The 15143-nt window shown below is 44.1% G+C and overlaps 1 protein-coding gene across 7 annotated transcripts in view; it reads left to right on the top strand.

Moving 5' to 3' along the window:
• Positions 1-15143, top strand: part of OTOF (otoferlin) — a 1702209-nt gene that overhangs the window by 841512 nt on the left and 845554 nt on the right. For all 7 annotated transcript variants that reach the window (XM_069605607.1, XM_069605606.1, XM_069605604.1 and 4 more), the window contains exon 4: positions 8319-8418. In XM_069605607.1, coding sequence (XP_069461708.1) covers positions 8319-8418 — 100 coding nt within the window. The remainder of the gene's footprint in view (positions 1-8318; positions 8419-15143) is intronic.

The raw sequence follows: 15143 nt of genomic DNA, 5'->3' as shown, positions 1-15143 counted from the left end.
GACACTATTGTTTTCTTTAACTGCACTCAGTATCATCGCAATATATTTTTGACATGTCCCAGAAAAATGACTGATAAATCATGTATGCTATGTGCCATGTTAGAAGAATGTTCTCGAACAAGACAAAGGGTTTTGGATTGCAATGGAGTCTAAAGTTTAGATGTTATCTCAGTAGTCCTTAACCTTGAGACCAACAAGGGCCTCATTAGGTGTTTAGTGGTATTTCCATCAGTAGCTAGATCACCGTTACCGCAGTTGCTAAATAGCAATTATCGCCTGATTCTGAGTTAGGGTTACTTTCTCTTTCGGGAGTTATATAAGTACCACTGGGGGTAGGTGGTATTACCACACATGGTAAAAGGATCGCAATTACCGCCTGTTCTATCAAGCAGTCATTTTTACTGGATTTGGGTGCCCAAACCCGAATTTAGGTAAAGTGGTAAAGCAGGTGACATTTGTAAATACCACCTGTTTTACTAATACCGCTAAACTCTTAATGAAACCCCAAGTCCTTGTCTTCCTTGTCTCATTTTTATTACGATAGGTCTTAAAATGTGATCGCCGTCTGCACCTTACCTTGGGTGTAGTGTTGACTCTCTGCACATGTGGTGGCCATAGGTTTTTACATTCTTTCTGAACCTAGGCGTATTTACCCCGCTATTGTTACAGCGTGCATATATTCTTTCTGTTACTGGGGACGCGGGGAATGTGATAGTCATTCTTTCATTCCATCTGCTATTTGGCTGCAGTTATTACATGTTTGCTCAGGCATGGTGGCGTTGGTTTTCAGGGCATAACTCAAAGTAGAGATAAACCTTGGTAGCTGTTTTTTTTTGTTGGCCTCATACTAGTATTCTCTGTATGTCCTAATGGCATGCTGTATTTCTCTGCATGACCATGTTAAATACATGTTGTGTGCTGACGGAAGAGATATGTGCTTCTTGAGCTGCTTGTTTCCCATAGTAAATTATGTCTGCACAGATTTCCTGCCAATAGATCTCCGACTTTTTAATTTTGCTCCAATGGTGGTGCCACCTTGTGGCCAGGGAAATGCTACAGAGAGACTAGAAAACAGAAGCAGTGTTGAGAAGCAGAATATTTGGTTGGCATTGTAAATGACGATGCTTTTGGCATGCCTCACATATTGTTATCCACCAATGTGGAGCCATTTTATTAAATGGGGTGCCAATCAGGATTCGGTATGAAGGATTGTTCTCTTGTCCTGCCGCTCATAATGCGTTCTTTTGCCAGCTCAGCACAGTCACGAATAAACTCAAGAAAACTGGTGAGCCTGGGATTTGTTGAGTCTGAATCACAACCAAACAGTCTCTCATCCCAGTCACAGTCCCTCATCCCAGTCACAGTCCCTCATCCCAGTCACAGTCCCTCATCCCAGTCACAGTCCCTCATCCCAGTCACAGTCCCTCATCCTTTAGCCGGTCACACCAGACTCTATGCTTAGGATCTCCTGAGGGACCCAACTGTAACCAGGTCCCTCATTGTTTATAGCTCACCTCACTGTGATAGGACTGTTTTGCACTGCATTTTCTGTATGTAATCACTAAGTTTTTCAAGCGCCCAGTTACCTCAGGGTTCGGTGCGCGATACAAATAATAAACAAATACAAATACAAATAAATCCTAGTCTAGCATCCTAGTCTCACACCAAACCATTGTCCCTCATCCTAGTCTCTTACCTTAGTTCTACTCTCTCATCCTAATCTTAGTCCCTCATCTTAACTTCCCACCCTAGTCTGTCATCATACTTGCCCTAGTCTCTCATCTTAGTCTTTCATCCTAGTCTGTCATCCTTACCCTAGTCTCTCATTTTAGTTCAGTCCTAGTCTAAAATCCTTGTTCAGTTCCTCATCCTAGTCTCTCATCTGAATCTCTCATCCTAGTCTCTCTTCTTTGTACAAATTCCCAGTCCTAGACCCTGATACTAGTCTATCCTTCATGTCCTAGTCCCTCAGTCTAGTCCCTGATCCTACAGCCTTGCCCTAGTGTTTTGTCCTAATCTGTCATCCTAGTCTGTGTCTTTCATTCTCAACCCTCCTCCTAGTTGTATTCTCTCACACTAGTTCCTCAGTTTAGCCACTCATCCTAGTTGCTCATCCTCCTTGCCCTAGTCCTAGTACCTCTTATGAGAGTATCTCCCTAATGCTGTTTCTTGGTCTCTAACCCTAGTCTTCTATCCCAGTCTCTCATCCTAGTGTCTTGTCCAAGTCCTTGTCCCTAGTTTTAGCCCTAATCTCTCATCCTAGTCTCCTGTCCTATCTTCCTGTCCAATTCCCTCATCATTCTCCTAGTCTCTTGTTCTAGTCCCTAATCCTACTCCTAGTCTATCAGGATAGTGCCTCATGCTAGTCCAAGTACCTCATCATAGACCCCCGTTCTAGTCCCTCGCCTCAGTCCCTCATCCCAGTCCCTCGACCTGGCATCCAGTTGTACTTTGCCCTCCTGATTTCTCATCCTGTCCTCTCGGTTTAACCCCCTAAGGGTCTCCTAATAATGTTTTCAATTACCTTTTTTTTGTTTATCATGCATTAGCATGTGTTTCTAATAAATCAACTATGCTTTGTCTGGATATTCATTTCTTTAGCATTTTCTTTTTCCCTTTAGATTTTTGTTACCTGCCATTTGGCATCAATCTAAAAATATGTACATCAATGACTACTTTAGATGAGTCATTGATTTCTACTGTTATAAGGTTCAAACTTTGTCATGGCGCGCAGTCTGAGCCATCGCCTTTATTCATCGCCTCACCGGATGTTTTGATTTAAGAAAATATACATGTAGCACAGCGGACATATCCTTCACTATCACTGATAGTGTGACAATTTCGTTTTCTCTGAGAATAACAGGAGGACATCCTTGTATTCTTAGTAACTATACAGTAACCGTCGTATTGTCAATTTCCAATTCTACATAAATATTGTTGACTAGTTGATGGTTCAGCAATGGCAACAATAAACCTAAGACAACACTCTCCTCGACAAACGACAGCCCGGTCACAGAACTGGCTGGAGCGTGTGCCCGGCAGAGTGTGCATGTATGCAGATCTTTGCATGGAAGGATCTGCAAAGGGGAGAAACATGATGGTGGGCTCAGGACCAACCTGTGGGAACAGTCTGCTCCCAAATCTAAAAATGCACCATGACCTCTTACAATTCCAGTTAGAGCCGAGGTCTTCCTGTCTAACTTTCCATCCTGTGAAAGGGGTGCCCTTCAATACTCTTGCCTGAAGTTACCAAACGAATAATACGATATTGTATGCTATGTTATGGTGTGTTCTGGCATGCTATGTTCTGTCACGCTAGCCGATACTGTGCTCGTTTGAGGAGTTCAACTTAGAACCTAAGAGAGGTGCGTTTCTCTCGATAGAAAGTGTGGTGTTGCTGAGTTTACAGTCAGAAGACCTAGGTCTTATCATGAATGAAAGATGGCCATCCTTGGTCCTGGGTTCGGCTCCAAGATAGTTCCAGAGGATACCATTAGATGGCACAGATATTTATGCCCTGGTAATGATAGAGCTAGTCTGTGAGGTGTGGGCCCAGAGGCGGCTGTACTCATGGTGAATGGAGAACAGGAACTTGGTTGAAGGGAAGCCAAGCTTGGTGGGAAACGCTCAGGTTTTTGGAGCTTCTGCAGGGCCTTTGTGGATGGTGGAGGTTATGGTTGGCATCCAAGGCTCACCTGCAGGCCTCTGTCCTGTTGGAATCTGGAGGCAAAGCAATGCCATTGTTCACTTATATATCTTTGTAGAGGAAGGCAAAGGTGTGTATTCACCTTACTAAGAGCAAGAAGCTGGCGGAAGCAGATGCCTCTACAGAGGTCTTTTTACAATGGTATTCCCAACAGTCTTTTAATACATTTCTTTTCAATTCAATGCTTCTAAAAATGGGCCAATATACAGATGGGCCAATATACTGAGGTTGGAGCCCAGTAAGGGGCCCGGAGTTTGAGTCAAGGGGAGCCTTGGTGCTTGGCAGTAGCTAAGAGAGTTGGGAAGGATGATAGTGGGAGAATGTCAGGGGCGGCGCTTACACAGGAACTGTCAATGGCGCCCTAATGTTCGCTTCCTGGCAGGTAATTACTAGAAGATGTTCAGTAGGAACTTTGCAGTGCAAGGGGTTTAATGATTTTACTAAAGACTCCGAACAGATATTTGGAAAAATATGCAACATCTAAGCTACTGATGGTATGAGCTGTTTAAGTGACGATGGTAGGCCCCAGGGCCCGAAAATAAGGGGAGCTGGGAGCTATTTAGCTCCTGCGTCTAGCCTAGGAGAGCCTTATGCTTGAAGCAAACAGTTACCAGGAGCTATTGTTCACTCCCAAGGCAATTGGCGCCTTACAAACATGCATATGGTAGATTAATTTTGAGTATTTGAAAATGCTAATAAAGAATGATTAGTACACATTTAAACATAATGAAACATATATGACGAACAATTCATTGTTGATTGTTTTTTGCTTCTTTTATCTTTCTTACTGATTTTGCAAAAAAAAATGCCATCAATTTATATGCAAATAAAATAAAATAAGTAATAAATAAATAATGGACAAAAGGTTTTGGTGTACCTCTCATGTGCAAGATAGATTTGCGGCGCGCTGAGTATTTGCTCCATGGTCCCCCAGCGGTAGCTCCCGGCCTCTGGGTGATGCCTGACACCCAGGAGCTGGAGTTGGCTCCTGCTCGTTGAATCTAATTTCGAACCCTGGCCATTTTTACACTGTAAAACAGGCATTTTCAGCTTTGCCCACTCAAACCCCAGGCCTCATCTACCCGGCCTCATCCCTTGTACATAGCTCATGACTCTCTGTTCACCCGTAATTTACTTTATGTATATGTGTTTACATCTGTAACTGTAATTTAAACTGCATTTTTAGCTGTAATTTGTAATGCTCCGTCTGTCTTATCTTGTTGTAACTAAAATACGTGCCCGGATGCCCTCGGGCCTGGTGCGCTCTATAAATAAAATAAATACAAATTAATACAAATACTAATACAAACCTGAGGCAGTATATATATTTATTTATTGGATTGTGGATCTAGTTTATTAACACTTTTACACAACATTATAGTCACAAAGTTCCGATTATATTATATATTCACTGAAAAAACTTTGTTAAAGGGACGTTATGGTTAAATTGGACTAATAAAAACCCCTGAAATGTTCCAGTTATGGTAAGCTAAGCAACCATAACTCGCGCCACCACTGTGCACTGCTAAGGTTAACACCCAGGACATCAGAGATGACATCACAAATGTCATTGATGACATCACTGATGACATCACATATCTGGGCCACTTGTTTTTGTTCCTTGACATATATAGGCCAGGTGGTTTTGTTCACTGGCAGTCAGAATAATAAAATTTAAAAAGGTGCTATATATCTAAATGTTAACCTTGTCATACGTTCTTTAAGTACTTTCCTTAGGGTTTGGTCTCAGCTCATGGTGCACATACATGGGGAAATGAGCAGGCCTCAAACACACAATTCATTTGTATACATGAAGATGAACTTTAATGTCATTAACATTTTCTGATGATGCAGTTTCTTTCTTCCATACTTTAGTTTCCCTGTATGTGCCTCTGATTTGTATGCATTGTGGTGATTCATATGTATTGTTTGTACCAGCACAAGTGCTCTAAGTCTTGAATTGGTAGCTAGTTATTACATGTTTAACATTACTCAAAACTCTGATACGGTAGCATTCATTTTTGTGGCAATAAGACCCTGTTCCAGGGACTGGAACGGTGGATACCGGCCCAGCAGCCCAAGATATCATCCCCCCATTCCATCCCCTAAAATGGGGGATGAAGGCCATTAGCACCCTAGGATCCCAAAGCGGGCACCCGGGGTGCTAGAAAATAGGATTTTTCTTCCAAAACCGGGACGCCTGCGGCGTCCCAGTGTAGGAAAGAACATCCTTTTCCAGGATGGCCACCATGTAAAGGGAAGGTGAGGGTTCCATACAGGGCCCCTCTTTGCTTTCCATAGCAGCCTTCAGAAGACAAAAAGAGAACCCTATGACCATATAACCGCGAGCACATTTTTCTTCTCTTTCAAAGCTATCCTATGACCCGGACAATCTGACAACTGCCCATGGCCACAGGCTACGCCTCAGTCAATAAAGGTATACCGCTATTTTTTGTTGCTACATTGTGAATGACACTTGTCAAATAATAAAACACTGGCACATTTGCAAAACCATGCTTGAAGGTCCTTGCCAATGCTCCTTACGCAAGTTTGCTGGAAATCCACCCATGTTTTATTTTTTCAAAAGTGTCAAATGAACGCACACACAATCGTCATATAACCTAGCCCCCACGTGACAAAATCCATTCAGACTGTACGAATACATTTATATCTAGATATATATTCTTTTTGCAAACCTTTGTGTAGATTTGTCAAATGGCACCACATTTATAAGCCTTCACATTATTTTGGCAACCCCCCTCTAATTTTGCTCCCTCTCGACAGAATCCCACCAAACTTCGCAAAAACATTCATATCAAAATGTATTATCAGTTTCCCAAATTAAGTGAGGATTCGTCAAATGGCACGTCATTTATAAGCCTTTACATTATTTTGGGGCCCCCCTCTAATTTTGCCCCCTCATGACAGAATCCCACCAGACTTTGTATGCCCACTCAGAATCAGCCCAGGAATATACATGGACAATTTCATGCAGTTCGATGAAATGGCGCAAAAGTTATAAGCCATCCAAGAACTTAATTTCACCAACCCTGTAATGCTAAGGTGTTCGCGAACATTCACAGGACTGTTCGCGAAAATCCGAACTGTTCGCGGACTTGCGTGGCAAAAAAAACACCAATATGTTTTGCTTCTTGCAGCCATATCCCTTCCCATCCTCATCACCCCTCACCTCCCCAGAGATTATTTGATAAGTTTCACAAGTGGAATGCTGTGTTTTTTCATATGTTGTTACCGCGATGTCTGCGAACATCGGCCGCTGTCCGAGAATCTAAGATGGCGTGCGTTTCCAAAAATCTGACGCACTTCACGCTCCTCACCATCCAATCAGCGAACACGTCGCATGTCGGCGGACATGACGCAAGCCGATTAGCCAATCAGGACACTGTCCGCGGACTGAACAGGGAAGTGTGTCCGCGGACCAGACATAGATATCACACATTTTATGTGACCTACTTTTTGGTAATTTTTTTTAAAAAACTACTGGACGTATTTTCATCAAATTTACAAAAGCACGCTTTCGGAACCAAGCCTTTGCTCCTGCCACAAATTTGGTAAAAATCTGTCCAGCCGTTTGGGCTGTAGGCGTGAGCAAAGTTTTTTCCCCATTCAGTGGGAAAAAAAGACATTTTGGGACCCCCCCCTATAACTTTGCCCCCCCCTGGACCAAACCTCACCAAACTTTCCAGAGAAATTCAGAGTAGCCCATATACTTTTTTTGCAAACTTTGGTGAGGATTCGTCCAGGGAGAGCTAAGTTATAAGCCGCCCAAAAAGTGCTCTTCCTATGGAAACAGCAACTTAACCATAACTACACGGCCACCACCGTGGCCATGTAATATTTTCACAGTAATCTCGAAAAATCATCTTACATAACAATTAATATCTTACAAAACACTCCTAAAATGTGTGATTAATTCATATACATGTCCCCTAAAGGTCGTGGATAAGTAATACAGTTTTTAGTAATGAAATAATGAATGCTGTTGCCTGTCCTCTCATGAGTCTTGACCAAAACCCTTCACTTTTCCAAAGGTGACTTGAGGCGGTACCCTCATTTGACATGCAGAGGATCGATGTTTCTTGGGATATGTGTTTAGGCTCTTTAGCGCTGCTCGTTGATTGATAACTTGGAGTGTTCCTGGATGTGGAATGTGGGAGGTTCAGGGAGGGGTTGTTGAAGTTCGGATGGGTGGAACTAGCACGGTCGAGAAAGATGAGCAGGTAGTGGCGTATAGCCTTTCTTGAGGCTGTGGTGAGTTAGGCGATGGGCTTAGTGGGGCGTTCGTCAGTCCCTGTTGAGTTTGAAGGCTGACATTTTGGGCATGTTGGTTGAATGAGGCTCTGTAGGGTGGGAAGCGAGAAGCAATAGTCTTTTTGTAGGTGCTGAATAATATTTTGGAGGTGGAGAGTGTAAGAAGTGTGGTTGATTGACCCGCATGACAAAATCCTCTTGCTGTGGCAGGCAAGGCTGAGGGTGGCCCAGTTGGCGGAGGTGGAACTAGGTGGTGTCAGGGTGCAGTAGAACTCGGTGGGACTCATAAGAGCCTTTTCAGGGCAAGCCGTAACTCATGACCCTCCCATTATTTTCACAGACTCATTGGAACCTTCCGGATGGTGTTGCAGAAAGTCGTGGAGGAGGCTCAGCTGGAGGTCTCCGATACCTTGATAGATGACAACAACTCTGCCATTCGGGTAAGCCTGAACGTGTCTGAGTCACGCCGCATATTACTTCTATCAAGTGAAAACCCAGATGATGGTTTGGCTATAACTGTAGCTCACTAATGGCTGTGTTCCGAAACCAAGCCTTGCTTCTACTGTTCCACAGTAAGAACCGTATGAAACACAGCCCTCCTTATACTAGGCAATACCAGCCTCTTCTTGACCTTCTTGGACCTCATTTCGTAGGTGTAGGTTGAGTTGCTGGATCCCCAGCAGAGGGTACGTGGCCTAGCAGTTTGGGCTGGACGGCTCCACAGGTGAGATATAAATGATTGAAAGGATGGAAGACCTGGGGCATTTGGGTTCCTGTATAAAGCACGTGTGGCCTAGCTACCCGGGCAGGACTGCGCACCTGGGTGCACGGCTAGCTACCCAGGCTGGACTGCGCACCTTGGTGCACGGCTAGCTACCTGGGCTGAACTGCGCACCTTGGTGCACGGATAGCTACCCGGGCTGGACTGTGCACCTGGGTGAACAGCTAGCTACTCGGGCTGGACTGCACCCCTGTGTGCACGGCTAGCTACCTGGGCTGGACTGTGCCCCTGTGTGCACAGCTAGCTACCTGGGCTGCACTGTGCACCTGGGTACATGGCTAGCTACCTGGGCTGGACTGTGCACCTGGGTGCATGGCTATCTATCTGGGTTGGACTGCACACCTGTGTGCACAGCTATCTACCCGGGCTGCACTGCGCACCTGGGTGAACGGCTAGCTACCCGGGCTGGACTGCGCAACTGGGTGCACGGCTAGCTACCTGGGCTGAACTGCGCACCTGGGTGCACGGCTAGCTACCCGGGCTGGACTGCGCACCTGGGTGCCTTGCTAGCTACCCGGGCTGGACTGCGCACCTGGGTGCACGGCTAGCTACCTGGGCTGGTCTGCGCACCTCTGTGCACGAGCAGGACTTATGTTCACATAGCTGGTGCCCTTTATGATAACACAGACAAGACATCGATAGGCTACCAGCGACATTCCCCGCTGTTCGTAAGCCTTGGCATTTACACCCATCAACGTTTGTTTTACTCAGTATGTCTACCTCAGTTGACGGGCTCTGCCCACACATGGGCCCCTTGCCGCTCAGAATGCAATATCCCGAAACCTGGTCACTATCTTCCGGGTTCCAGGGAGCTTAGAGAGTTCCCCGTTCATGTTTCGTAAACTCCTGCTGTGACTTTGCCTTTCCTGGAACTCTGCCTGCCCTGCAACTTCCTTTTCTTCTTGACTCTTCGTGTGCCTTGTCATTCATCTAAGATTTATCAAAGTTTCAGATTTGTTTTCAATGCACCTCTCCCATCCCACCAAACTATTCAATCATTGACTTCATGCAAGAGGACGCCAGCAAAAGCAACACAATGAATCCCACGACAACTCTCTTTTCCAGCAGTTGTTATGTAGGGCCTTCTCTGAAATGCTACCGCAGTGGTGGCTGGCAGCTGCTCCCAGAGTAGAAAACACATTGTTTTCTTTGCTCATCTTGCGTCTTGGCTCCAGTGCCCTCAGGCACTGCTTAAACTTTCCCTTCCTTCTCTTGGACATACTGCAGCCCAGGAGCACAAAATAAACACGGCAGTCACTGAGGATTTTAGGGTACAAGCACTGATGCTCTTGGGCTTCGGGCGCCCATTTTTACAATTTTCAAGCTTAAGATCAGTTTTTCTTTTTGCTCTGGTAAAGCTTATTCTTTCCTCATAGCGCTTAACAGTGCTTCATACTTTTTGATATTGAATGGCAGCGTTTGTGATCAGGTCATGTGTTCTTTATACCCACTTGTTCTAATTTCGTGATATTGCAACAGACTTGTTTGGTCACCCATGCATTTAGGACAACAACCTTCACCCTTTTACTCTCCAGATATTTTGGCTTATACAACTCCTATTCCATCTAGCCAGCATTGTCAATGCCGGGGAATAATGGGGGTCACAGTGCACAACATCTGGAGAGCCCCAAGATGCAGATCCAGTTTGGGACAAGTGAGATGCTGTACTGACTTGTCACGCATGCTCTTTTTTTGCAGTTTTGGTTGGGTGAGGTTTCCAGCTCAGGGGCACTGATCTAGTGGTTCCCCGATGTGCAAACTCGTCCACTTGTTCCAGGGTCTGATTGCCTAATCTGAAGGTGGAAAGTTGACATTTCTTCTTGGCATTATCAAATGCCATCACCTTTGATGTCGTTGTATTCCTTTATAGGTTGTTTCCGTTCAGTAGCTGTACATTTTGTTTAGGAGCAACATCATGTAAAAGCAAGAGGAAATATCGAGGCTGAGTAGCACAAAAGGAAATACACCAAACACAGGCTTATAAAGATTCACAGATCTTTATTCTACTGCGCAGTTTACAAAGAAACAAAATCAGATAGCTATCTGGCCCTCACTACATCACAGTGAATACCAGCCCTTCAGTGTGAGAAGTGAGAGGTACTGGACATCTGGACATTCGTACATTTATACAGTTTCAGAAATAATGTCCAGCCCCTCTGCAGGTTAATAATCAGTGGTCTAGAGTTTGTGCCGAGTTCACTTATGGCTTATACAACAATATGCACACGGATTACATTTGGTTTACATTCAAACAAGTTACAATGGCAAAGTGTATTCCAGGACTTAGCAGTAAACCTTAGCACATATCCCTTCACAATGCAGTTCAGCCAGTATCCACGCTCGACATTTGCTTTGTATTGTCTTCGATGTATGTTCGTGGATGAGGCTTATTGGTGCAGACAATCCTAAAAGCACAAGTCATGTATGGGACAAGGTTTCTTTACCCAGTCTAAACATTCGGGCCGCGGACAGTCTAACCATTAACTTGCTGTAAAGGTCGGGAAGGCTTGGTTACAAGTTGGAAATATAGTCCAACATTTTAGAACACAGAACTACATATGAACAGAAATCAAAATGGCAGATGATCCTAAAATGGCGGCGAAGTCGATCTAAAATCGGAACTTTGCAACGCGGTTTTCTTCGCAGAGCGACTGGGCTTAGGCCAATATATATGAGAAAGGAGGCACAATATGATTTCCCGTTCAGAGCTCTTTCCAGGATAACCGAGTCTTGCCCATATTCTCGGGACATGCCTACTGGCCTTTCACATCTTCCTAATAAATAGGAGACGATCAGGTTACATTTCGGAAACTACTTAAGGTCTTTCTCTTTCCAGATAAACTCCTTCTCTTCTCTCTGTCCTCTGCGAATGTTTGACATAAGCGCCATACAAGAAAAAAACTAACAAAACATATATTTATTTATTGTGCATTTGTAAGGCACTTATACATCAGGTAAATTGTGTTTCAAAGTGCCCACAGGGCAACAGGGAGGGAACATGGGAATGAAACAAATATAACAATAAAAGATAGAGGCCATCCGACTAGGCCTTGTGAGCATTCAGAACGTGCAAGTGCAAAGAGAGGGAGGGATGAGGGAGTGTGGGCGTGGGGGGGGTAAGGGCTAGGTGTACGAAGAGGGAAGTGCTAGGCAGTGAGCAGATGTAAGTGCATAGGTGGAGTGGTCATCCGTCAATTAAATAACACACCTGTGTTCCCCTTACACTGATCTGACCACTACCCAACAACACTGTTGCTGCTACCTTTTTTTATCCACCGTTGGAGGATTATTTCCCAATAAAAAAAATCTGTTTTCTTGATTTTCAAATTCTAAATGTTATGTTTTGTAGATTATTCATTGATTTGCACAGTCTCGAGCCAATGTACCTACAAGTTGCAACTTTGTAAGCCCAATAGGGCTCTAACCTGTTTACACTAAATGATTACCATTAGTATGATTCCATCACAAATACTTCCTGTGCTTATTGCTTAGACTGCCTTTCTACCCTATTTTATCCAGTTCAACCGTTCATTGCTATGTTGCCCATTTACAACATTTCACCTCCTCTTTCGCCAATAGCAAACCATGCTGAGCCCCTCACTAGCCATCATGTAGCCATTCTGTGTAATACTCAATACTGTACCTTGTACGGGAGGTGCTTTCATCTCGCAGGCTAATGGTCTCCTCAGAATAGGTTTCCACCATCATCACTCCATGGCCTGCCCCACGCCCTTCCTACCGACTACCTCACCATCACCCCCCCAGGAACAGGAAACTAACTACCTCCATACAGCTAACGCCAGCCCTATGCCTATCACCGGCACTCGCCTGACGCCCTCCAAGTATACTCTAACTACAGCAACACCCAGTAGTAGAATCCCTATCCAGGGTAATATTAGACTCAGTAGAGGCACCAAAGAACCACAAACTGCAACCACAGTCCCTACGCCCATAACAAATTCTACACCCAACCTTAAAGGCGCACTTATCAACGCACGTTCACTTGGAGCACATGCTATTGAGATCCATGCTCTCATTATTGACCAACAACTAGACATCCTAATTGTTACAGAAACCTGGCTACACCCAGCCTCAGGCCTACTACTAGACCTCGCCATAACACCTGGCTTCAACATTATTAGGACCGACAGATCTAGTGCACAAGGAGGCGGAGTCGCCATAATAACCAAATGAACTTTGCAAATTAGGGCATTCTTTGAAGAACTAGATGGATACAAACTTCTCCTAGCTAAATTCACCTCCAACCCTAAAACCACAACTAACTTCCTGGTCATATACAGATCACCTAACAAAAACACTCAACCTGAACTAGACATCCCTTTCTTACTCATCCCTCACATCAAGCCGAACACCAGAGGCACCATCCTCGGTAACATTAACCTAGGCTTTAACGATCAGCATGACAACAAAGCTACAGCCTTTTATGCAGCTCTCAAAGAAATGGACTTCTCTCAATTAGTAAATGCACCTACCCATAATAAAGGCAGAACACTCGACTGGATCCTCACCCTCAACTCACAATTATCCATCGACTCCATTCTACCTCTTTACTGGACTGACCACTATATTATCAATTTCACAATAACCAATAGCGAAACAGATCACCCGATAACTAAAAGAACGTATTCCTACAAAACCAGAAATATCAGAAAATTCAGTGGACAACCAATCTCCTATACGAAGTGAAGCCCTGGCCACCACTACGTTAACTAGTAACAATCCCAATTACCTGGCAGACTGTTATCAGAAATGTCTTAACACAACCATTGGTAGCACCTTTCATAACTAAAACTCGACTCAGTGTTAAAACGTAATCGTTTTTGGTTCAATGATGAATTAGTAAATCTTAGACGTAAGAAAAGATCCCTTGAGCACATTCACAAAAAAAACAATACTCTAGACTCAGCAAATGCCTTCAGTGAAGCAAACAAAACCTATAAGGCAGCCATCATTTCTCATAAGGCTAATGCATGTAACTTGCGCCCTAGTAATGCCTATTCAAACTCTAAGGAACTGTTTACTATTCTTAGAGAGCTGAAAAACCCAAGCCAAGACACCTCACCTGCTAACTCCAGCAAAATGTGGTGTACCACAATCCAAAATGCTCTAGCCTCTAAAATCCAAAGGAAACTCCTAGCAAATAAAGACACGCCCACCTCTACCAGTAAGTTATCGATTGATAACGACTGTCAGATATTCTACTTTACACCAGTGACGCAAGAGGTAGTGCTGGTCGATATATATCCAAATCAAAAGCTTCTAATTATAAAGGCAACCAATTTCCTGCTCACCTAGTAAAATTATGTTTCCCTATCCTGACCCCCATAATCACCAACTTTGTCAATGCCTCGTTTAATTCTAACATGGCCCTGCCAGTATTAAAGAAGCCTGGGTGACCCCACTCCTGAAAAAACCAACACTTGATCCATCAATCACCACCAATTACCGACTCATAACGACAGTACCTTTCTTGTTGAAAATAATAGACAAAATAACCTATACACAAATCCAAAACCATCTGGAGCAACACCAGCTTCTGGGTGCCCGGCAATCTGGATTCCGCCCCAACCATAGCACAGAAACTGCATTACGTGATCTGAAAATCCAAATGGATTCCACAAGAGATGCAGGAAAACTCTGTCAATTTATGCTGCTAGACCTATGTGCTGCATTTTATTTAGTGGATCAAGCTCTGCGCCACTCTATTGAATGACTTCAGATTCTCAAAGGAGGAAACCCAATGGGTAAAATCCTTCCTAGCTGAGCGCACATCACGAGTAACTATAGGCAAAGAACCAGCCGACCCATACCAGTTCCCATAGGCATTCCTCAAGGTTCTTGCCTCTCGCCTACTCTCTCCAACACTTACACCAAGTTACTATTTGCAGCTCTGGATGGCATGGGTGTCATCTACACCAATTTTGCAGATGACACCCAGATCCTCATCCCCTTATCGGACAACTATGAACAAGACACCTTGCTCATTAACAAACTCTATGCTTTAATTCAAAACTGGATGGCTCACAATAGCCTTTGTCTCAACGATGAAAACACTGAGCTTCTTATTGTAGGAACCATAACTAAAATCAATGCCCTACATCCCGACTATTCATCTTTCAAAATCGATGGTACCATAATACCAGTACTCAAACAGGTTAAAACCTTAGGTGTCTACCTAGATGCACATCTATCAGTGACAAAACAAGTGAACACCCTTTCCTCGGCCACCTCTTACACTGCCAAATTCCTCTCACCTATAAATTGCATCACCCTAGCCAGGGCTTTAATACTATCGAAGTTGGACTATTATAATGTACTACTATTGGGGACCTCTAACACCAACCTTGCAAAACTACAACTCAT

The sequence above is a fragment of the Ambystoma mexicanum genome, chromosome 4p (genome assembly GCF_040938575.1).
Source record: "Ambystoma mexicanum isolate Mex_15411 chromosome 4p, UKY_AmexF1_1, whole genome shotgun sequence".
NCBI classification, from domain to species: domain Eukaryota; kingdom Metazoa; phylum Chordata; class Amphibia; order Caudata; family Ambystomatidae; genus Ambystoma; species Ambystoma mexicanum.
Note: the sequence above shows the minus strand (reverse complement) of the source record. Positions and strands in the feature narration are given on the sequence as shown.